The 26390-nt window shown below is 43.5% G+C and overlaps 1 protein-coding gene across 3 annotated transcripts in view; it reads left to right on the top strand.

Annotated features, from left to right (window-relative positions):
* Positions 1-24939, top strand: part of LOC124288863 (PHD finger protein rhinoceros-like) — a 62023-nt gene extending 37084 nt beyond the window's left edge. For all 3 annotated transcript variants that reach the window (XM_046725431.1, XM_046725430.1, XM_046725429.1), the window contains 8 exons: positions 438-559; positions 821-980; positions 19385-19693; positions 20737-20807; positions 21666-21770; positions 23618-23712; positions 23993-24062; positions 24180-24939. In XM_046725431.1, coding sequence (XP_046581387.1) covers positions 438-559; positions 821-980; positions 19385-19693; positions 20737-20807; positions 21666-21770; positions 23618-23712; positions 23993-24062; positions 24180-24410 — 1163 coding nt within the window. In that variant the 3' untranslated portion in view covers positions 24411-24939. The remainder of the gene's footprint in view (positions 1-437; positions 560-820; positions 981-19384; positions 19694-20736; positions 20808-21665; positions 21771-23617; positions 23713-23992; positions 24063-24179) is intronic.
* Positions 24940-26390: the final 1451 nt, after the last annotated feature.

Below are 26390 nucleotides of genomic sequence, written 5' to 3'. Positions count from 1 at the left end.
ATCCTATCACGACTGGTTTTCTGTCACAGTAGTGGCTAATAGAGACAAGTTATAATGCTAGTGTGTTTTGTATGGTAAATGTTACATGTCAGGAAAATACATTGAATTTAGCAAGTGTTAGCAAGCTTAATACAAATTGTTTATTCTTAATACAAGATATTTACCATCTGAAAACACGCAAACATGATGGCCCCTTTATTACATGTAATGTCGTTTTTTAATGTCATGAGAGACTCTATTCTCTTTTCTAACAACAGTACCTAAACATTGACTTGTATTTACCTGGAATGTAGTTGGTCAGTCGGACAGTGAGAACAGTTCAGGGTGAAACCTAGTTGTTTTTAGAACTACTCTTTACACATTGTAAAGTATACATGTATTTACAGATGTTTGATTTTGTAACTTCAGTTCTATTGGAAAATATTTGTGTGTTTCAGTTTCTAGTGATAACAAACCACAGCCTCTACCAATATCCCTCCCTGTGGTGACAGCGCAACCCCCTCCTCCCTCCCCTCCATCAGTGGACTCTGACAGGGGTAGCTCAGAACAGGTGGAGCAGGTGAGCAGATCTGCTGAATCAGCCAGCAACTACCTTGTTAGTTTACACAGTGCACAAACATTGAATGACTCCATGATTCTTATCACAGATTAACTAACATGTCACTGTAATGAGTGAATGTTTGACAATTACAGGTCGAATGATGCCTGAGAGTTTGATGGATAAATGACTGAGATTTTAATTTTGTTAGGGTTAGATTGCAAGTATTTTTAGTTTTAAAATGTTTTACCCCCATTTGGCTGATTACTATTTGTTGCCAAGGTGCGGTCTCCTATTAAGAAGCGTGAACGTGTGGTAAGTCGTCGTCCATGTAAGACAGAGGAAGCTGCCAGTGAGCATGTGCCAACAGTGGTGCAAGTACAGAAGTCAGCAGACTGGATCTATGAAGAGAAAGTAGAGGAGATACACAGCAAGGCAGAAGGTGAGTTTCAGGTGAACTGTGTACCAGGAATAGAGGAATTGTCTGTAAAATCTCTGGTTCAATGCAATGTTAACTTAAGTTACAATACTGAAAACACATAAACTAACCATACGTTGCACGCCTCGGGTTCATTGATATTAGGTAGGTGTGTGTGTGTGAGGTTTCTGGAAGAACAAATGACACATCAAGATTTGTTCGCAAGAATCAGTCATGTATTCTGACAAATGGTGAGGCTCCAGAAGTGGGATGTGTATGACACTCACAATTAGTACATCTCATGGTATACATTAGTACTTGAGTACAATCTTATTTCAACAGCATGCTGTACTAACCTTTACACAATGCATGTACTTTCAATGTTTGTTGTCTAGGGGTATTATTTGCTCAATAAAAGTTACAAGAATTCTCCACCATAAAATAGAACAACTTCAACTTGCTTATATCTTATCCTTAACCATGAACTTTTCAAAATTATATACAAACACATAAAATGATGATTACACAAGCGATTAATTCTGGTGATTATGACATATTTATCATTACTTGAGTAATAGATCTGCATCAAGGTAATGCTAAGTTGCATTATAACTTCTTATGTAATTGTAACTCTTTAAGTCATTGCAGCAATAATGATATATGAAAGGCACCATGGTCAACTTATTTACTACTGTCATGATTTATATTGAATTTATAACAGTAACATTGACATTTAAAGATAATAACATTACATGTTATGAAACTACACATTATAATTCATAAAAACATCATGATTAAATTTTGTGAGCACATCGACTGAAAAGTTTGTATGATTCATTCAATCTAACAAATATGATATTCAGCCCAAAATATAATGTACTTTGCCTTTGTAGAACCATAATCAGTGTAAACACTAGTGAGTGTAAACAATAACGATTCAACAACCAAGGACGCAGCCATCTTGGATTTTATGATACCTAGTGGACACGGGGGGATAACTCGATCCAGATTTTTTGCTTTGGACTTGCAAGTATTTTGCTTATGAAAATAACCAATAAATCAATTAAACTTACCATCTTTCATATATCAAACTTATTTACAACAACTGTAATTGCTGGTTTTATCTAATTATAAATCACTGACAATTTTTCACAATATCTTAGACTTTCCACACGAATACAACATATAAACATGTAAATATGATCCTGACAATAAAACCTAATTGTAGAAATTATTTTATGTTGTATAATTACCAGGAAGAACGAAAGACACATCAAGATTTGTTTGCAAGAATCAGTCATGTATTCTGACAAATGGTGAGGCTCCAGTGGGATATGTAAACCTCGTAGATATCTAACGGTAACTTTACCGTAGAGTTATCCCCCTTAGAGTGATTAACTTTACTGTAGAGTTATCCCCCTTAGAGTGATTTTATGGGGCCCCCCATTAAACAAACAATCAAACTTTGAGTGTCATTTGTCACATGTTACACATACATACAACCAGTATAGTATCCCCTGCCCCGTGTTTAGCGCGAAGCGGGGGATATAGTATTAGGCTCCGTCTGTCCGTACATATGAATTGGAATATCTTAAGAACCGTTGACTAGATTCTTTTCATACTTGATACCTAGGTTCATCACAGTATACGAAAAGGTCCCAGTCAGGTTTGGTGACCTTGATCTTCATTTCAATGTCACTTTAACGTTTTACCTTTGCCAGCAAGATATCTCAAGAACCGTTCACTGGATTTTCTTCATAGACTTTCAAGACTTCTCTTGAATGTTTATTGATAAGCAATTTCTTTATTACTATATTTTGCACATTTCATACACCATGACATTCATGTCCAGGTCAAAGTGAGTCTTGAAAATATTTGTATGCTACAGAGCAAGATATATAAGAGAGGTGGTCATGTTTTTGTGGACACTTAACTTCATCTTAAACTAAGACCTTCACTTTAATTACTTTTTAAGTCTGATTTGATAATTTGCGGCTGGGGATTATGTCACCTCAGTGACAACTGCTTGTTTTGTATGTATCTACTGCTTGGATGCATCTACTGGATCTATTGACATCTTGTAATTAAATGGCCCTTAACTTTCAGAACAAACCAGCATAAATACAATCATATATACAAGTAGATACATACAATCATACATTCAAGTAGATACATACAACCAGTAGTTACAACCGGGAGATACATACAACCAATAGATACAACCAGTACATCCATACAACCATACATGTAAGTAGATAAATACAACCAGTAGATACATTCAACCAGTAGATACATACAACCAGTAGATACATACAACCAGTATATACATACAAGTAGATACATACAACCAGTAGATACATACTACCAGTAGATACATATAACCAATAGATACATACAACCAGTAGATACATACAACCTGGTAAATACATACAACCAGTAGATACATGCAACCAGTAGATACATATAACCTGGTAGATACATACAACCAAGAGATACATACAACCAGTAGATACATACAATCAGTAGATACCTACAACCTGGTAGATACAGACAACCTGGTAGATACATACAACCAGTAGATACATATAACCTGGTAGATACATACAACCAGTAGATACATACAACCAGTAGATACATACAACCAGTAGATACATATAACCTGGTAGATAAATACAACCAGTAGATACATACAACCAGTAGATACATACAACCAGTAGATGCATATAACCAGTAGATACATACTACCAGTAGATACATACAACCAGTAGATACGTACAAGTTGATACATACAACCGGTAGATACGTACAACCAGTAGATACATACAACCAGTAGATACATACAACCAGTAGATACATATAACCTGGTAGATAAATACAACCAGTAGATACATACAACCAGTAGATACATACAACCAGTAGATACATATAACCAGTAGATACGTACAACCAGTAGATACATACAACCAGTAGATACATACAACCAATAGATACATACAACCAGTAGACACATATAACCTGGTAGATAAATACAACCAGTAGATACATACAACCAGTAGATACATACAACCAGTAGATACATATAACCAGTAGATACATATAACCAGTAGATACGTACAACAAGTAGATACGTACAACCAGTAGATACGTACAACCAGTAGATATGTACAACCAGTAGATACATACAACCAGTAAATACATACAACCTGGTAGATACATACAACCAGTAGATACATACAACCAATATATATGAATAATCAGTCAATCGATCTTGCTTGCGCTTACTATAATTGATTAGCTCAGGAGACTTATCGATATTCATACAAAATGAAACACCAAATTAAACTTTAGAAAGTATGTTTTTTATTGTTATGTTTGTTAAATCAAGACATAAACAACTGATGCAGGTCCCCATCCCGTAAAACTGCAATGTAAACATCATAAGTAGTACTAGAGTGGGGGTTTGCCGCACATGCGGCTTAGAGGCTTATTTTTATGAAATAAGTTCCCCAGCCCCCCTTAAAAATGGCGATGGTCATTCGAGAGGCATCCTTCGATGTGCTGCCAGCCTAGACCCAAAGTTCTAAATATTGACTGATTGGGAGTCCGGTGGTGTGAAGGTAGAGCGTAGGACTCATAATCCAGCGACGCGAGTTCGAGACGGGGTATGGGTGGAAACTTTTGCAAGTGAAACAAGCACCGCCGTTGCTAAGCCAAACCAAGATGGTGGTCCAGCTGAAAACATTTTAGAAGCCACAATCAATCATTTTAAAATCGGGTTACATAAGCTTGGTAAGCGTACGGGGTTTGGACTGGATTTAAATGTAGCCGTAATATTCGGCGACGACTTTATGGAGTGGGTCTGTCTTGAACTCGTCCAAGTAAGCTATGGAGTAGGTGGAGTACGGGGCGGTGCGTTCCCTGGTTGTCAGGCTATATCGAGGCCACTGTCGTCCACCCCGACACGTCTGAACAACCGTTTCTCGATCAATCTCCACATGTTGATAATGAGGTACATAAGACAAATCTTAAATAAGAAGGGGGCAATACCGTGTCGTGAGGGACAATTTGTAATTTCTCTCGGACGAATCCCCTACCCGGTCCCTCTTGCAAGTAATACAGATTTGGTTCGTCATCTTTGATTTTCACTCGGTCGATTCGGTACGTTTTCATGGACCATACGGGGTCTGTGGTGCAACGTTTGTCCCCTCTTGGCTGTGACGCGATGGCGCAGCCGATTCGGTCGTCACGGATTTCATTCGATTTTGCTTCGGCGTGTCTTTTATCGAAGAGTCGAGTGGCTTCATTGTTGATCGCCAACACCACTCGCGGTAAGCGTACGACCCATTCCGTTGATCGTTTTTCTGGGTTGTCCATCTCTCGGGCATACTGATGTCCGAACAAACGCTCGGCTAAAGTTCTGTTGAATCTTTCGACGATGGCTTGACTTCGGTGAGCTCCCGCCACACCTCGTCTCACCTGGAATTTATGCTTCGATAACAGCTGCGACACGGCTCCCATGAACTCACATCCGGGATCGACTTGCAATACGGCAGGCCAGGTCAAGCGACTGCGTTTGTAGATGCGTTCTAAGGCCTTAGCGACTAGACTCGAATCTTTGGTCGTTATCGGCTCCGCTTCCGTGTAGCAACTGGCAACGTCCACAACAGTCAGGGCGTACTTGTACGTTTTGTTTCTCACCCTGTTGTGCGGGAGAAACAGGAGGTCGGCTTGATGGGTACAGTTGGGTATGGAAATGTCAAACTTTCTTCTCGGGATGTATCGGGGAGCCTGGCAGGTACACTTGCCAGATGGCTTGTTTTTTAAGCCAAGCTTTGGCGGTATCCTCGGAGGTGCGAGCGTCTTTGGCTAGCTTCGGGATGGCGCTCACGCCTTTCCAGTAACCCCGAGGGCTGTAGTAAACCTTCTCCATGATGTATACACGCTATCGTTCATTCAATTGTCTCGATGCATCGAGTGGAGTTTCCTTTATTGGGGGTCTCGGAAACTCCCAACGCGTCAAGACCTACTGTTGGTACCCTTAGCTATAAGTGCGGATGCCATCCATAAGTGTGGTTCGCAATCCATCGTTTGGTATCCAGGGGCGACAGCGACGTCTTGTTCAGAGTGATGCATTTATCGAAGAGAGCCTGTTTGAAGAGGGCGTGTTTGATGTGTTGTTTCACCACGTATTTCTTGACCCCTTGTCGGCTTTCAGGATGGAATACATCTTGGGTCTCAATCCGATGTATTCAGCGATGGGTGTGCCCGCGCATTCGTCCTTCATCTTGCCGAGGACCTTTTTATTGGTTGTGCTGTGTAGGGCGTGGTCTGGGGGTTAATCGCTGGTGTCGTACAGGTGCATGTGTTTCGCCATGTCCTCGTACACGTCCTCGGTGCGTATATTCAGTCATACATCAAATGTTTGGACAGGTCGAGAATGCTCATCCGCACGTAGACGGATTGGTTGAGCTTGATGTGGCTTTTGTTCATGTGTAGCGCTGCCAAGGTTGTTATCGAATAGCTTGCTCCGATTGAAGGCCGGGCTGGCTATGAGTTTCCCGAGTTTTCCTTCCTCGTGCGATCGCACTAGTTTTACGTTGACGCGTTTCCTCAAGTTTTCCATGGTTTTACCGAACATCGAATTGCTCATGAGTTTGTAGAGGTTTTTCTCGAAGTCGCTGGTGGCCTGTTTTCTCAGCTCGGTGTTCAACTGAATGTAAGGTTCCATCCAGGGACTTTGATCGAATTGCAGCACCCGATGTATTTTGGTCAGCTTCATGCCCAGCGACAAGTACAGTTGCAGATTCCGGTAGTGCACCACGTACTTGGTCTTGTGCATCAAGTTTAGAATGAGTTTTTCCACATTGGCCAGCTTATTTTTCCCGAGCAACATTAGTTGATAGTCCGACATCCAGTCTCGGTTCACCATCAACCGTTCGGGAGCCAGCAGATAGCTGTTGTGAGCAGCGTGGAGTTCCACGGTATAGTCCAACTTCACTTCGAGGATGTAGCCTTTGTTCGAAACCGGCGCGATGCTCATGATATCGATCTCGTCGTTGTCCAACCATTCGAACCCCACGGTGGGTAGAGACTGGCTCATGGCCCAGTCGTACAGGTTGTTGGCGTCGAGATACAGGAGGTGGTTGGTGGCCTGGGCTTGCTCGAGTCGTAGCTTTCCACGTATTGGTTGTTGGCTTTCACGTATCATTTGGAGACCATGGAAATCCAATCCGCGCATGCCATTCTCGACAAACAGGTGCATGTCGTAATCGGTGAGCAATTCTGTTGAACTCTGGTTTTCTTCAGCAGCGCATCCCACGAGAGACCGGGGCTGGTGTAGTACCAGGCAGGGTCGAGTTGATACTGTTTCAAACACGTCGTTCTGAATGTCCCGAACACGTTGGCCAGCAGCAGGACGTCCGTTTTCAAATAGAGGTCGTGATAATTGCCCAGATGTCGACAGCACAGTTTCTCCCACACGTTCTGGGCGTGGTCGTAATCGTCCTCTATTGATTCTCAGCTGGAGGTTGCACGCGTTGTGAGCGACACCTCGGTATCAACCAGTAATGTGGCAATGATCTCTCACGACATCCCCGTTCAGGGGTTGGTCGCGCACGTAGCAACGTTGAGACTTTTCATGAGCATCGTCATATCCATGGGGGCAGGGTCCGACAAAGCTTCCCTGATGTTTCTCTTTTCGTGTTGTAAGAATGTGAGTAACGTTTCGACTGCGTCGGGACCTCGGTAGATCACGGGAGCGTTCGTTCGATGACCACGTACCCGAACCCGCAGGCTTGGTGTTCTTGCATTTTGTACGTGGAACTGCGATTCGTGTCGGGGAGCATGACGGGGTCGACCCGTTTGATGAGCGATTTGAAGTCAGCGTAAATGTCGTAAGGCATGGGCATTTGATGTTTGCGATTGATGAACGTTAAGATATTTCGGGGCATGTCGGTTCGGAAGGCCGTCTCTCCAACGCCTCGGCAATCCTCCCGGTGAGCTTCCAGCAGGTCTTCACACGTGAAACCGTGCAGGCATCGTTCGCAGAAATGTTTCTTTTCCTTGTGGTTTGATTGGTCGTATAAAACAGTCGGCTCAGACTTTTGATCCTACCGTAGTGATACCGGTCGCCTTTTTTGACGAGAAATAAATTGATTCTGCACACATCATCGGGCCTAGAGCTGATTCGGTGCACGATCGTCGAATTGCCTTCGTGTCTGAAGACGTTGATGGCTAAATGGTTTTGTTTTTCCACCTTCGTCATTTGAGAGATGGGCTCGGTACTGCCATCTGTCTGCTGTTTGTTGAGCGACATGTGGATGGTCAACTAGTATTTGATACTTTTTAAATCATCCAACTCTTCTTCGACTTTGTCGGCGATCAGAGGTTTGATGCTGTTGACCTCGATGTTAGACTGCACAGTCATTTTCCAGCCTCTCAGATACTTACCCACGGCATGGTCCGTCGGCACGAATCTCAACTCGACCGGCTCGGTGTCTTCCAGCAAGGTGGCCAGTTGGGCTTTCCCCATGCGAGAATAACCCTTCAACACCCGTTCTTTAGCTCGGAGTTTGAGGTCTCGCACAGTAAGGGGCTTGACATATTTCATGTCGAGCAAGGTGAGCAGTTGGGGTTTCCTCATGTGAGAATAACCCACCAATCCACGACTTTTAGCGAGAGCTTTGAGTTCGCCGACGGTTGTCATGATTGCTATATCCACATGCAAAGTCAGATGTCTAATTGATTGCTATATCCACATGCAAAGTCAAATGTCTTATTGATTGCTATATCCACATGCAAAGTCAAATGTCTAATTGGTCGTTTTTTCAAAGGGAGATAACTCCATCAGACTTCTATTTTGAAAATGAAGCACACATAAATTTAATTTTTTTTACATTTTTATTTTGAGGAGTCGGTTACGTTCAATGAGATAATCTTTGTTTCTTCTCGTAAATCAGTTAGTTTCCGGACCACCTCTGCTCCATGGGTTCTACATAAACCATAATGGCATTTCACTCCAATACCACATACCAAGCACGTGTAATTCACGAAACCCTTTCGGATGGACATCATGTGTATGCCGCAGTACTCCTCGGTCCTGCATTTCTTGCCCCAAATATCGGCTTTTCCCAGAAGCACGTATTGACAACGATACGGAGCGAGTCTCATCTTCGCTATATGCACTTAAATATATTTTAGTCTAATTGCTTGGCGACGAATACGGTGGCGGCTAATCCTAAGGCCACAAAAATCAACTCCCGGTCTTGCTGTGCCTTGGAAGGGGTGTAATACTGGGAGAAGGTGGGTTTGCCGCTGAGGGGGTCGAGCCGTTTGCCGGTAAGCAGATAGTATGGTGCATGGCGTCTTCGATGTCCTAGAACGTTCGAAGGGCATGTTTTTCGCGTTGGAGTTGGGTGTTGATGAAATCGATTCTTTCGATGTGTTTTTTCGCGTACTCGGCTTGCGCGGCCTGCAGTTTCTCCACGGCCAAATCGTGACGTTTCCGTTCCGCTTCAATTTCGGCCGTGTTGGACGTTCTTAATCAGGAAAAAGAGGTAATTGCTCCCCGAAAAAGGCCTGGGTGTTGACTAAAGCCCCGCCGAGCATCATCGCGACTATGGCCATATTTTTTAATATATTTTATACTTTCTTACTTTATATGTTTTCTGGAATGATGCCTTGCTTGACGAGCATCTCTTTGGTGGCCATTGCCAGTCCCAAGTCGAGCACGAGCAAGCCCATGTCTTGCAGGTTGAAATCGAGTTTGGGTGCCGGTTGTTTGGTGATCATTTTGCTCAATCGAACGTAGCCTATGGCCAGCCCGCTGACCACGGCTGCGTGATATGCGCCGTTGACAAACGTTTTTCCGTCGGGGTTAGACATGATTATAACATAACGTGCGGATTTACCTCTTATTGTGGTTTTGTCGATGGGGTCACCACCGGTGGTGGTGGTGGTGTCTTTTGTTGATGGAGCCATACGACCACGGTGATACCCACGACAGCGGCTGCCACGGCGTATGGAATCAGCGGTTTATGATGCTTAGCTAACCCCCCTTTTTTACCGGCGGCTACTTTTTTTTATTCTTGGGTTTCTTCGTGGCGGTATCAATCACTCGGTGGGGGGTCGTTTCGGTGTTCAGCTCCGTCATCTCGTATATCAGTTGTCGGACATTTATGTTTATTATTATGTTATTTGGCAGTGCCTCACTGTAATGATCGCCGCGGTGATGGGAGCTAAGAATACACCGTATCGGTGATACAGCTCGCAACTGAGGGTGTTCAAGGCGTGACCGATAAACGGATCTGCGTCGAGATTTTCGCACAAATAAGGTCGACGTGCCGGTGGAATTGGAAGCTGAGACGAAAGCGATCGTGGTGTAACATTGCGTTAGAGTCGACCCTATGGTTTTCGTCATCTCGCGTACGTATCTTGATTCGTATCTCGCGTACAGTTTATCGATGTCCCCCTCGGACATCTTATAAATTTTATCGGTGGTCATGGTTTCGCCCAAGTATTGTTTCCCCTTCCCACCCACGACGAGGGCCACGAGTCTCTCTCGTTTATCCCTGACATGATCATTTTCACTCTCCTTCTCCTCCTCGGATATCATTTGTACGAGCATGTGATCCAACTCCATCTTGTAATACATCAATCTGTTTTTAAATCTAACATCATGAAATCCCGCATAACCCAAACAGAACGAGATGAATGTCAGGTAAAACAACACAAGAATTTCACACGTCGTCATGGTTTTTTATCTATAGGAGGTATACATTTAATTTTGCGAAGCAGGCTGCTTGGTTTTGCTTAGCAGGTTGCTTGATTTTGCTAAGCTAGCACACCGCATAAGCCACGGGTTGATCTGTCTCAGCACAAGTTTGGCGTGTTTCGCTTGGCTCACAAGGTTCTCACGCGTTCTCGCTCGGGTTTGGTGGGAATGACGCCATTTTCTCTCAAACATTCCTCAAACGAATCCCTATCCTTGCAGTGAAACAGGGCGACCCATCGCGTCTGTTCCCTCAGGTCTTTCAGGACCGAGTGGAATTTTTGTGTGAGGACCCAAATGCTGTGTTTCATGTGACGTCCCGAAAACGCTAAATACGATAACATGTCTCTCTTTTTGGTGATCTTTTTATTCGCACTGCAATTGTCTAGGACATATAGCATAGATTCTCCCTCGAACTTCTCCTGAAAGGCTTGCAACCAGTCCTGTAAACGTACTCCTGGGTCGATTTTATACACCTCCAAGTCATCAGCCACGCTCTCTCCGTGTACGTTTTATTGACGTGTATCGTAGGGCAAAGAATCGCGATATGATCGAACACATTCCGATAGTACCCTTCCAGCATATCCAAGACAAACACAGTCTTCCCGCATCTCATCTGGCGCAATGCGGATCGCGAGGCAAATCAATAGATGGCCTGCATGAATTTTCCATTGTTCATATTAAGCTGCACATCCATGAACACGTACAAATAAAGGTTTAATTTAACGGCGGTTTGACCCTTCTTGGCAATTTGGATGGTGATCCCCTCGCTGCGTCCATGGATCGCATGTCAAGCGCATACTTGGTCGTCAGGTACTCTCCTACCGACACGTAGGCGAGACCGAGGTCCTTGACGATCGCGCTGATTTCCGGCGGGCGCTTTTGGATCTTGTCCCACTGATGGTAAGCGCTCATGCCTTGGCTGAACAGCTGGTTGGGTACGCCTTCAATGGTCACCTCAACTTTCGTGATCTCGGGGTTCCAATACTTTTCGTTGACCCTTTGAAACGGTGAAAATTCTTCCATCGGCAGGATCAAAATACCCTTCATCGATCTCGAGGGTACGTTCAGGTTGATGTTCCACAGCGTGTCTCTCTTGTTTGCTACGTTCTTCCGGTGACGCAGCACGCGATCGCAGGATGGCTAATGTGCCCGAATACTGGTTGCGAATCTGTCGAGCCAAGACCGAATTCGTCACCTTGTCGAACTCCAGCAAAATATTGTCGATGGTGTAGCGACCCTCCTCGACCGTATTCCAGCCTGTCGCCCAGCGCGGCTTGGTAAAACGGCATGTGACCCTCCAGCAACTCGAAGTCGAGCGGGATGCAAAATCGGTTCTCGAATGCTCGGCGATGGTCGAAACCGTACCCCACACGCAACCGAGTCGACGGACACTCGGCCGGACAAATCCCTTGGTACTTCAAGTTATCAAGTTGGTTCACTCGCAGTTCTCCAGAGGTCCAGAGGTCCGTGTAGCTGAAAAACGCGTCGCTTGTCGTCGATGCTCAAAATTTCGTTTTCTTCACGATGGCGCGACCCAGGTTCCCCACGACTTCTTGCTTATCATCATCGGATTCCAAACTGATCTGGAAGGACAGGCGAGCCATCCCGGGATCGATGACGTCCACACCCCGGGTTGTCCTCGGATTGTTGGTGATCGTCACGGATTGACGCACGGCTTTGATCTCCAGGGGTTCTCTCAATTTTCGCTAAAGATCAAGTTTTCGTCCGTAGGCCAACGACATCGTTAATATTGAAAGTATGTTTTATATCCTTAATAGAACCATGGCTGAAGGTGGTTTTGGTGACGATATTCTCATGGACGATTTGGGGGACAATAGAACCCAGTTGCTCGACGATGAGGAGACCTCGTTTGCGCAAGGAAACATGGACGATGATCTGCTAAAAACGACCGTCGATGATTATTACGATGCTCTGGAGCAAAAAGAAAATATAGCTCCTCTTTATCGCGATCCTTCCAAGTTCGAACTCTATCATAAAGGGATACTGCGAGTGAAAGATGCTCGGGCATCGATCTCATGCTCTCCCCGTATGAGAAAACCTCTCGCTTTGTCCACACTGGCCAGTCGCCATGGTGCCAACTTTATCCGCGACAAATTGAATATAACCAGCTATCGACAAAACATAAGCAGGAAGTTCGACAAGGCTTTACGAGAAGCGAAATCTGAGCTCGATGCCTTGGCGGGTGCAGTCGGTCGAGATGATTTGAGAGACGTACCACAACGCGCTCAATACACATCGAACGACGTCGAAAATCTATTGACCATGTCCCGGAACGAACGCTTGCCCGGGTTCAAATTTACCTTTCGGGAACTGCGAGGGCTGGACAAGGCCATGCAAACCATTCGCGGATCGCTCGTGGTTAACGTAGCCAAACTGGACGCGCTCAATGAGCATATCGCTCATGAAAAAATCAAACCAAACTTGACGAAGCGGAGGACGAGTTCAGCCGACGTCGGATCGCGGAAAGATTGCGCAACTTTGGAGAGGAAAGATCGACCCGATTGGAAGTGGCGTCCTCCTTCCGAGACGAGCTTTGATCCCAGATCAGCTGCGTGCGCGAAACCATCGACCGAGTGTTGAACGAGGACACCACGTTGGCCGACAGGATCCGAAATCTGTTCCGGGAACAAGGGGATCACCATCACCAGCGTTCTGACGGCTTTGGGCTTCATCGTATCGACCCTGGTCTTAACGCTGACGGGCGGTACGACATCAACACCACCACCACCACCCAAAAAAGGTGGCGACGTCAGAGACTGGATAAATAAACAGTTGAATTCACTCGGGGAAGCCCTGGCGAGACTGGCCGGCAAAGCTGTGGAAGCCCTGCCCGGCAGCATCGTGTCCTGGTTGCTGGGCTTGTCGAAAATGGTCACGTGATTCGGCCAGAACCTGTGGGCGGTCGTCGTTGGCGTGTCCGGCCTGCTGTACGTCACCGCTAAACAATTAGCGCCATTTTACGATCGAGGCGTTGCTGATGTTCGACCTCCTCGCAAGGTGATAGGCGTGGTGGTGATGGTTGAACGCTGGGCTCTGGTGCTGATGATGGCATCATGATCCCCGTTTCACCAGTATGCGTGGGTGGTGGGACTCGACTCACGTTGACATCCGGATTGATGCCCAACGCCGACTTCCGACCGGGCGTATTCCAACGTTTCCTGGTAACGCCGGATGGCACTTGGTAAATCCACCGGTCTGGCGATGGCATCCTCGACGTTCGACACGAACTGTTTCTGCGCGTCGTAAGCCGTTCCTTGACCCACGATGTCGGAACGCGTTTGCGTTTGCGCCAACACGTACGTTCAAATCCAATCGTTCAGTCTGACAACACCGGTTCAACGTATCCATCATATATACTTTCTAATCGTCTTCAGCGTATTGAGGCTGCTCCACCTTTTGAACGGTGAAAGCAACACCGCCTTTAAAATTCATATGATCATCTCATTACTCAACAGAGCAAAGTCCTGTCGGAGCCAACCACTTTTCAGTAAACCATCACTGACTTCTTTCACGGATTTCGCTCCACTGTACGGAATGCCCAACCCGTGGTTCGTACCCAGTATACGCCAATCCGTGTTCGGACCGATTTCGAAATCGTCACAAATCCGTTCGTAAGCTCGCCGATCGTACTGATTGTTCGATGCATCACACGTCTTGTCCTGCGAATCGGGGCGCTTTCAGGATGCATCTGATCTGGTAGTACACGGGAAAATAGAACACGGATCGCGACGCGTGTCGTTCAAGTTCACGCCGCACCCCGTCGTCGCGCACCACACGGAGGAATTGAATTGATTCTGCCAGAATTGTATCGGGTTGTGAAACCAGGTGTGGACTGCCTTGACGTTCATGACCGAAAGCCTATACTTTTCAAATACATCGATAAATTGAGCTCGAAAGTGGGAACCCTCCTTCACAACCACCACGATTTTCATGTGTGTGTGATCGGTAACACTTAAATTATCGCTTTTAGGATAAATCACTCCCGACTGGTACTTGGGTGTAGCCATATTGAAAGTATACCGCAGTGTCCCGTATATGTGTAACATGTACATCACGCTCTCGGGAATCACGAACGGCAAGCCCGTTTTACTGCTGCACGCGACCGATATCAAGGGAACAACAAGCTATTCATCGATGGCAATCGCCACGAGTTGTCCGACGGTTATTACAGCTTGTGCATGCTCACAACGAAATTTTCAAACCCATGGGAACCAGCCTCAAACTTAACGAGTCGAATGGCACGCTGACGTTCACGAATGGGGAAAACCCATCCGATTCGGTAGGCCCTTGGCAAGAATGCTCGGGTTTCCATCGAACAACGTACAACCCCGAGACACCGTCACGGGTTCGAAAATTACTGAGCCTCGTGGTCTATCACGAGGTGTTCGTTCATCTCCATCGGGTAAGCACGACGGACAACATTTAAGGCGAACTGTCCGTTTTAGATATAAAACATAAACCCATACATATCGGCTATACATCAAGCAACGATGACTCAAGCTTCGGGTCCAGGAACGGTCATACGAATTAGAAAATGTCCTACTGCAGCAATCTCCGACCTCGGGGACACGCGCGGCTTCGACAACCCCAGGGTCGAAGGCAAAATATACAGTTTAGAATTAAAAAACAACACTTACAGGCGAGCGCAAGTTCGTAGTGGTGGTGGTAACCTAGGAGATTTAGACGATGTCGTCACCAGGGGTCTCTTAAAAAACACCCAGTACAATCTCGTCCTCATCGACAAAAACAAATGGATGATGGTCCCGGCATTCGATGGCAATCTAGGCGAATTAGACAATGTTGAGACCCGAGGTCTCTTAAAAACACGTTGTACCAGTTCGTCCTAACCGATGATAACCAGTGGACGTTGATCTCCTCCCAAATAGACTGGCTACTCAATATCACCCTCGTTTCTCCTTACGTGTTTGCGGAGTCGAAGGATCATTATTTATTGAAAGTCCTTAAAAAGTGGATTCTCATCGTGTCTTACGTCCTCTCGCAACAAAGGAGTGTGCTCGTGAGCCTCATCCCGAATAAAGCGGGTCATTTGCTAGCGAGTCGACTGGATAACCAAAATACGAGTTTACAGTTGGTGCCGGAATCCGAAGAGGTGTCCAATGTCCTAGAAAGGATTCCAACCAATTCAACGCTTTATATCAAAGTCTTTCTCGGGGAGGCATCACCCGACCGAGATGTTGAAATTATAACGGGAGTAAACCTCTGTTGGCCTCGAAAACATCAAAATCACGTGTGCTCGATTTACATACAGAAAAACGTCAACGCTTACGCGAGTCTCGAAGAAATCATGATTAACTTGGAGAATACAATCGCGCTCCAAGGATCTTTCTACATTCAAAAATCCATCTCATCAGCCCTCATTCTACTGGGGAGTTTTATTCCGTTTCATAAAAAGGGAATGTACGCATCACCATTACCAGATCAAACGGGTTATATGCTAGTCCCTCACTCGGAAGACACAGCGAAATGGCTCTATTTAAAACGATATAGTGAAGTCCCAGACTCATGGATCACTGTGATACCAGGTTCTACCCTTATTATCGACGTCGTTCTTGGAAATGTCTCCGGACAACGGGTGGGACTTCTGGCTGGGATAGACATACGCTGGCACGATCGCCATAAAAATCAACACTGTCGTATTTATGTACAACTCGGAACAGCTTCCACCGCAAGCCTCGAGGGAGTTGAGGTTTTTATTGGAGATGACATTTTACTATAACATGCTTTTGCATACGATCAAGTGTACCTCATCAGCTTCACAGGGGCTTGTAACGCTAAAAACTGCCATCAAGGCATATACTATCACTGACGGGGTCTTAGTACTATATAAAAGGATATACTCGAGATGGGATTGTATCCGGCCATGGACGACGTGGCTCAAACGCTCGAAACCGTGGATGGATTTCGTTTGCGACAGATCAGCGAAATTAAACACCAACTGGAACGAGAACGTGACGTGCGACTCGGATTGCACAAAAAATACCATCGACGGTGTGGACACATCTCTCGTGGCAGTTAGCACGGGATTAGGCGTAGCAGTTGTTGGCTTATTATACACCATCGTGGCCACACCTGTCGTCCTCGGGTTAGAAATAACCGCCGGGGTATTGGGGCTGGCGGGAGTAGCCCTTAAATTCATTTCATGTCATCTGCAACGGAAAGCGCTGAAGCATGACAAGATCAGGGTTCTGGCCGAAGCCAAGTTAAACACGATCAACGATCATATTTCCACCGCGATCACCGATAGCAAAATCTCCAAGGAAATCGCGAAATACCACCTCATGAAAGAAGAGATTCGAACCAAGACTCGAAAAACCGCTGACATCGGCGAAGACGAGAAAAAGAAGCTCATAGAACAGGGTCGACAACAAATCATTCAAACCTTCCTGACCAAGAACAAAGATCTCATCAAAGATTCACCTTAAACTGTTTTGTTGATGTAAACATAACCTAGTAAAAAATAATAAACCCTCATCATACTACTACTTTTCAAGAAACCCACATTAGGTCAACCCAACCGTAGGCAGTCAGGCGAGAGCAGCTAGGCAACAGCTACTGTTTATATCAATGCACATCAAGCAAACTGTTTTTTGTAGATTTTAGCAATGTAACTCATACATTTTCCAAGCTTATGTAACCCGATTTTAAAATAATTGATTGTGGCTTCTAAAAATGTTTTCAACGACTGGTTTCAAACATCCTTTTCACTACAACCAGCCAGCAACCCTAATACGGCTGTGTGCCTTGCTTTTGTATTCAATACCCGCGTGACAGGCCACAGCCAGAGAAATACTCTGACGTCAGGTCTAAACGGCGTTGCTAAGCTCGGCCGCCATCTTGGTTGGGCTTAGCAACGACGGATCTGCCAGGCCGCCATTACTAGGCTCGACCACCATCTTGTTTAACTTAGTAACGACGGATCTGCCAGGGCCGCCGTTACTAGGCTGGACCACCATCTTGGTTTGGCTTAGCAACGGCGGTGCTTGTTTCACTTGCAAAAGTTTCCACCCATACCCCATCTCGAACTCGCGTCGTTGGATTATGAGTCCTACGCCTACCTTCACACCACCGGACTCCCAATCAGTCAATATTTAGAACTTTGGGTCTAGGCTGGTGGCACACCGAAGGATGCCTCTCGAATGACCATCGCCGTTTTTAAGGGAGGCTGGGGAACTTATTTCATAAAAATAAACCTTTAAGCCGCATGTGCGGCAAACCCCCCTCTCTAGTACTACTTCATCCTATTGGTGTTTCTCAACAGGAAGTATTTCCAATCACATTTGGTGTCTGTTTCGTTTGCACAATGTTCTGATTGTGTCCTGATATTGCCCACATGAGTTGTTTGGTGGGTCAAGAGACCTGGTAGAGTTTGTAGAGTAGAGGGCATTGCTGAATACACCATCTGTGGGTTAGATCTTAAAAGGATGTAAGGCCAAATAAAAAAAATGTTGTGGTTCCAATTACACCTATTTAAAATTTAGGGTAGGTAGGTAGGAAGGAATTTTTTTTACATTGTTTTTTTTAGTAGTAAAGTACGAACTAATAACACATTTATCAATGTGTAATTGTTTATTCAATCAAGCTTGCGGCCATCATGTTTCTCTATCAGAATGACCAATGTCCGTTGGTGCCAGCAAAAATAATGGTATCTGAAAGCTTATTTCATTCATATCTCGTATAAAAACTACGGTCGGTACCAGAATTCAAGGGCCAGTCGGGTAATCGGAACCACAAGTTATTTTTTTTTCGGCCTAAGCATGGCCAGGCTTGACATCCACCAGTGGTGATATCTGTTGGGCTTGATGTCATGTCCTTTGCTTTTAGGTATCTGTGCTCTGGCTGTCCTAAGATATACCTGAGAAATCTGGCCACAATGTATCCTGTGTCTGTCCAATGCTGTTATGGGTGAACCAGGAACCTAAGATGGGAAATCTGTTATAGTTGAACAATGTCCTGATCTGCTTACAGGAGGTCTGACAAGATATAGATGAGCAAAGCCAATGATCTTAGTGAATATCCATGGTATTTCTGATATGCCGATTGAGAGGACATTACCGCTGGAACCTTAGCTTGCAACATTGATTATCATACGCATGTCCAATATATTCTTTTGGGCAGTGATAAGACTGGTTAATATATCTTTGGGATGGTGTCTGATTTCCCTAATACATACACTTGACCAGTAAAGGCCATTTGCCAAAGCTTGAAGCTGCCAACTTGGGTCTTCCCACGGGAACATAGCCGCAGGAAAGATTAGGGGAGGTATAGTGCAGGCTTTAAAACCCTAGCATTTGCCAGCCAAAATTAAGATGTTATGGCTATGATGTAATAGAAATAAGGTTTTTGAAGGAATGGTCATACAGAAATCCTTGACACTGACAGTTTCCAACATAAACAATATAAAATAAAGTCCATAATCTCTTTGTGTTTGTATTAGTACATTTGGACTAGTCCATTAATTGACGAAGGAAACAGTGTAGTGAACCTCAGTACAAGCAACCATAACATATGTTGTTTTAACGCGTCTAACTTTTGGGACATCTAACTTTTGGGAGGACACCTTACTGATTACATGAATAGAGGACAAACCTCCTTAAATATTGATGTTTTGACACAGAGAATGTCCAGGTGAAGCTGGAGGAGACCGTGCTGCCTGCAGTCATCCCATATCTTCCATCAACACATAGTCAGACCACCATTAGCCGAGTCCAGCGCAAACTGCAGGCGTTCAGACAACCCATTGAAAACAAAAAAAGGTGGGGACCTAAGAAACGTGACACATCGTATGAAGATGAGCTTCGAAAACAGGAGCTGGCAGAAGCAAGGCGGAAGCGGCAGGCAGAAATGCTAGAGCGAAAGAGGAAGAAGAAATTTGGACAGAAAATGGAAGAAGATGGTATCACTGGGATACCAAACTTTGAAGACTGTAAGTTGAAAGGGTGATTTAATTTCATGGCTACACGTAGAGTAACAGAACCTTTTTCTGAAGAAACTAGAGCTATTTTAGATGTCAAATATGACAGCAGCTTGGAAAAGGTCATGAGTAAAGGATCTGAGATATAATTTGGGAATGCTCAGAAATGAGATAAGAAAAAAGTGTTCTGTGTATGATAATATAAACATCAGTGACACATGTAATGATATGTTAACATAAGTAAACATAATCACATCTTCGTTCCTGCTTCCACGAAAAAAGATCTGAGGACATTCCCTAACCGGTCATGACCTTTCACCTGAGGAATCCAAACATCACTTACCCGAGCAGGACAATTACATTGTGTTTTCTAACAATACAACCTCAAAAATGTTAACACAGGATATTCTCAATGATAGCTACTGTCCATTTGACAGAGTCTGTCTAGATCAATGTCTGTCTCTTACTTCAGTGAGATAAATATTTGAAACAGTAGAGACTCTCCATAGCCCATGGAAAGTACTGCCACGTAATTTCAGCCATCTAACTGACTTTCCAGAAATCCATTTTGTTCAGTTTTCAAATTTTGAATTGAGAACTTTGTCAAAATTTTAGTGTAGTCTTAGATGGAAGTTGACAGTTTGAAACTAGTGTTATGAGTGAGCTGCTTTCTGATTGGCTAATGTCCATTTCTTGTTAGTCATTTCATTGGTTGGTCACGAAACAGGATTGATATGTGTGACTGATGACCTGGAATAGGATATCCTCAGATCTTTATTAAGTGGTAGAAAGAACTGATTTTAATGATTTTTTAAACAGAATGAACTAACTTGATTTTTGTCTAAGACATTTTTATGGATTTAACTTCTTTTATTTTATTTCCCTCACGACGTTTCGGGACCATTCCAGGTCCCTTCATCAGGTAAATTCCAGGTCCTGAAACATCGTGAGGGAAATGAAAAAGAAGAAGTTTAATCCATAAAAGATCTTGGACATCTGTGTACAACTTCTAAATGCCACTGAAAGACATTGAAGATTTTTGTCTTTATATGCAGATGGGTTTCTAGCCAAGTATTGCATTTTGAGCCGGACCAACCTGGAGATGTACAAGCATGCATTTCAGGCAGTATGTGAACATAGTCTGATACCAGTATCACACACTTATCATCATGCAAACAATTGGAAACAAAGGACTACATTCTCAGATTGGATGAAACAGTTGTCCTGCTTTAACTGTCAGGAATAAAAAATTACAAATAGTGATGCTGAAATTATATTCATGAACACACATTCCAGGTCCATGTGAAGAAAATAGTGTGACTTTAGATTATATTGCTTATATTTCCTGAACATTTAAAAGAAAACATATATTCAACAGAACATTTATTTACTCTGTATGGAATCAGACAGCTTTTGGTTGAGTGAGCCTTGACAATTTACACTTCACAGAGGGGTACACAAAGGAAGTGATCTTGACTACCAGTTGTCAGCCATCCATGTTTGTGGAAGCTGGGGTGGTTGAGTGGGTTAGGCGGCTGACTTTGTCTACTGGAGATAAGGTGCCTGACTCTAAGAGAGAGGGTTTGAATCCTGGATGGCACTCTCTCACTCACACACACACACACACACACACACACACACACACACACACACACACACACACACACACACACACACACACACACACCACCACCCCCCCCCCCCAAAAAGTCCTAGAATCTGGACATTTAACAACAAATTTAGTTGATAATTTTGTATTAGACAAATAACCTATGTTTGTAGTTTGAGATAACAATGCACAGCCTGTTTCTGTCAGACCTGGCGAGAAGTTGTCCAACATAACCCATGCTTTTCTAAATAATTTATTGAATTGGATCAGGTGATCAGTCTCTGCAGTTAAATTGATTGTATTGAGTCTCTGAGCTGCCTGGTCCAGTGGAACATAAGTGACTCCAGTGTTAAACAACATTCACTCACTTGGCAGGTTGATGATGAACAGCGTGGCTGGCTGACTGGGACTGAAGCTATGATTGCACTGAGAGGCACCAACAACAGGCTGACGGAAACAGAAGAGGAATATTTATATAGGGTAACATAAGGGCTATTAGTTAGGCAACTTGGTTTGTTATCAGTAAAGTTATTATTTTTTATATTTTTGGGGGGTAGGGGGAAGGGAATCCTGGTCAGTGTGTGGGAAGAAAATGAGATGGGTATAAAATTGACTTTAATGGATCATCTGATTGTCTGTTCCTGTGCAAGGTATTGTATCCTAAATTTGGCATGGATCTTTGCTCTTGATATTAATATAGTATGACCAGAAATTATTGAGAATTTTAGGAATATGTTTAATTGGGTTTCTAGTATAAACAGACGTGACCAGCTATCAAGTGCTTAGTTCCATTCAAGAGAGACAACTCTGTTAATCCTTTCTCATTAGTTTGTGAAGAGTTATCCCCCTTTGTTTACTTGCTAGCAGACGACATTTCAGTCATCCTCAGTATTTATGATTTAGAGAGTGAGTGAGTTTAGTTTTACGCCGCTTTTAGCAATATTCCAACAATATCATGGCGGGGGACACCAGAAATGGGCTTAACACATTGTACCCACGTGGGGAATCGAACCCGGGTCTTCGGCGTGACGAGCGAACGCTTTAACCACTAGGCTATCCCACCGCCCATGATTTAGAGAAGAGGAAAAGTTGATTTTAGAGTATTTTAACAAGGACATCAGATCAGCTAAAGTGATTTCAAGTAGAACAGGCATCCACTGTTTATCGTGTTTTGAAAAATATTGCAAATGGATATGGCATTGAGCATCAGGGAGGCGCAGGTAGGCCCAGAAAATTGACTGTCGGTGACAGGAGGCGGCTTGGTATTCTTGTTTCTATAAACAACCGAAGGAGTTTAGAAAACTTAAGGCTGGATATGATTGATAGAGGAACTGTGGCTGTCTGTAAGGAGACAATTAGAACTGAGCTGCATGCAATGGGTTGGCAGAAAAGTTGAGGAATTCCATCACCGATCATGAAACCTGAACAAAAGGAGCGAAGGTTGAACTGGTGCTTAGAGCATAGAAATTTTAACTGGGACAATGTGATTTTCTCAGATGAAAGTTCTGTGTGGCTGTTTCCTAATACACTGAAATTCTGGACCAAACAAACTGAAAAACCTTTGTATCAGTGACCAAAGTACAGTCCGAAATTTAACGTGTGGGGTGGCATATCTGTGTTAGGGGCAACGCCCCTCTGTGTATTTGAAGGGAATATGAACAGTGAACGGTACACAGATATTCTCGAGGGACATTTACTTCCATCTGTTCACGTGTTCTACGGAAATTTTGGATTTTCCAGCAGGACAATGCCCCAAAACATCGTTCAAAGCATTCACAGGCCTGGTTTCGGACCCAAAATATGAGATTATTAGATTGGCCAAGCTATAGCCCTGACCTAAATCCAATAGAAAATGTTTGGGGACTTATGAAGGAAAATGTCAATAAGAAAAATCTGATAAATATTGCTGAAATGAAAGACGAGGTGGTCCGATATTGGGACAGCATGGACCACGACTTTCTAACTTCTTTGATCAGCAGTATGCCCCGCCGCATTGAAGCCTGCATTGCTGCCCATGGTGACTTGACAAAATACTAACTGTTCACCTGTCTTTGAATCTGGAGTTATGTTCTGCTAATATTTACATTTAATACGTGAGTAATGAGTGAAATTTTTTTTAAAAATTACAATCTTTAAATTCTCAATAATTTCTGGTTGTACTGTAACTGCATTGTCTTGTCTTGACTTGATGATTTTCAGGTTGCCAGTTGTAATGTACGGTAGATGGGGTATTGAATGTTAAGACTGTCAGGTATACACATGATCATGATGATTTATCTCAAGTTCCTCCATTACTTTCAAAGTTAATTAAGCATTTACTGTTGTAGATCCTCGAGATGACTGGTTACAGCATCACCAATGGAGCTGACTTCAAGCTATTCTCTTTGTTAGCAGCACTGTCTCAGCGTATAGCTGCTCTGGAGTAAGTACTTCCCTGGCTCTTCATGAATGTGTTCGGAAGAACTGATTCCATTTCACGGTTCAAGCTGGGATTTATCTATTGTTAAATATCAGTGTCAGTAATGTAAGACTTATGTGTCAATCATCAATCCTTCTCTTGGTTTGTATGTAACACTCTGACACTTGGTGAAGTTAACGCAGTAAGGTTTGGTGAAAGAAACAGAAAGACCTCAGCCAAGAATATATAATGACTTTTAAGCATTGATCATTCCTATATGTTATGTGCCATGATCTAATTACAGTAAGTGGATGAAGAACCTTATTGGTCAGGTTGACTTTAAGATGCTGGATATGAAGATGTTCAAGTGCAAGGTAAGTTAGATGCAGGATGTATCAGTTAAAGACCACTGCCTCAGGTACACATAGGTTACCTTTCTCTGGTTGACGTAACAAATGGTTTGACACTCTTAACTATTTCCTTGTTTTTAGACACTTTGGGAATGCAATGTGGATGGAGATACCAACAAGATCTCACTGGAACAGCTGATGATTGAACTTCGAGCTGGTGGGGTGAGCTACCAACATGAATGTGAGGTCAGGGAAAAACTTAGTCACCTGGTAGCCCTTGACCTTTTGGACTTCCTGACATATGTACCACTGTTCATCATGATACATGAGTCTGTGGTGGACAATCCACTCGATGACACACGGGAGAAGTGAAACCTACTGGTTCCTACATACAAGGATGTGCTTGAGCTATATACTGGATCCAACATACAAGGATGTGCTTGAGCTATATACTGGATCCAACATACAAGGATGTGCTTGAGCTATATACTGGATCCAACATACAAGGATGTGCTTGAGCTATATACTATATCTTACATACAAGGACGTGCTTCAGCGATGTAAAATAACATATAAGGACATGCTTGAGCTATATACTATATCTTGTATACAAGGATGTGCTTGAGCTATATACTGGATCAAACATACAAGGATGTGCTTGAGCTATATAAAATATCTTACATACAAGGATGTGCTTGAGCTATATACTGAATCCAACATACAAGAAGGTGCTTCAGCTATATGAAATATCTTACATACAAGGATGTGCTTAAACTGTTCAGTGTTACAGTGGAACCAGTCAATAGATTGGTCACAGAGTATGATTATAGGTTGCAATATTCACAAATGCAGTTGACAGTGTTTATCTAATACACTTCTGGTAACTTGGTACATTGCATGAGCCAGCGAGTTGGGTTTTACACCCATTTGAACACAATCCTGGGTTTCTGTCATGCCTGTGCAGTTATATATGCTATCATCACCATAGCAACTTGTGAAGTTATGTATGTCATCATTCAACATAGCAACTTGTGAAGTTATGTATGTCATCATTCAACATAACAGCTGTGTGTAGTTGTATATTCTATCATATCACCATAGCAACTGCCTTGAACATGTTATGTGCTACTGTTAACATAAATATGCATATCAGCCATATGATGCACAGCTTGTCTTCATGTATATACAGTACAACCAGAAATTATTGAGAATTTAAAGATTGTAAAAAATATTTTTTCACTCATTACTCACGTATTAAATGTGAATATTAGCAGAACATAACTCCAGATTCAAAGACAGGTGAACAGTTAGTATTTTGTCAAGTCACCATGGGCACCAATGCAGGCTTCAATGCGGCAGGGCATACTACAGATCAAAGAAGTTAGGTGGTCCGATATTGGGACAGCATGGACCACGACTTTCTCTTATTTCATTTCAGGAATATTTGTCAGATTTTTCTTATTGACACTTTCCTTCATAAGTCCCCAAACATTTTCTATTGGATTTAGGTCAGGGCTATAGCTTGGCCAATCTAATAATCTCATATTTTGGGTCCGAAACCAGGCCTGTGAATGCTTTGAACTATGTTTTGGGGCATTGTCCTGCTGGAAAACCCAAAAATTTCCATAGAACACATGAGCAGATGGAAGTAAATGTCCCTCGAGAATATCGGTGTACCGTTCACTGTTCATATTCCCTTCAAATACACAGAGGGGCGTTGCCCCTAACACAGATATGCCACCCCACACGTTAAATTTCGGACTGTACTTTGGTCACTGATACAAAGGTTTTTCAGTTTGTTTGGTCCAGAATTTCAGTGTATTAGGAAACAGCCACACAGAACTTTCATCTGAGAAAATCACATTGTCCCAGTTAAAATTTCTATGCTCTAAGCACCAGTTCAACCTTCGCTTCTTTTGTTCAGGTTTCATGATCGGTGATGGAATTCCTCAACTTTTCTGCCAACCCATTGCATGCAGCTCAGTTCTAATTGTCTCCTTACAGACAGCCACAGTTCCTCTATCAATCATATCCAGCCTTAAGTTTTCTAAACTCCTTCGTTTGTTTTTAGAAACAAGAATACCAAGCCGCCTCCTGTCACCGACAGTCAATTTTCTGGGCCTACCTGCGCCTCCCTGGTGCTCAATGCCATATCCATTTGCAATATTTTTCAAAACACGTTAAACAGTGGACAAAGGGATGCCTGTTCTACTTGAAATCACTTTAGTTGATCTGATGTCCCTGTTATAATTCTCTAAAATCAATTTCCTCTTCTCTAAATCATCCATACTGAGGATGACTGTTTACTTGCTGGCAGATGACATTTTTAAAGTGGGATAACTCTACACAAAC

The sequence above is a fragment of the Haliotis rubra genome, unplaced genomic scaffold (assembly GCF_003918875.1).
Source record: "Haliotis rubra isolate DU_JTF1 unplaced genomic scaffold, ASM391887v1 Scf427, whole genome shotgun sequence".
NCBI classification, from domain to species: Eukaryota; Metazoa; Mollusca; class Gastropoda; order Lepetellida; family Haliotidae; genus Haliotis; species Haliotis rubra.
Note: the sequence above shows the minus strand (reverse complement) of the source record. Positions and strands in the feature narration are given on the sequence as shown.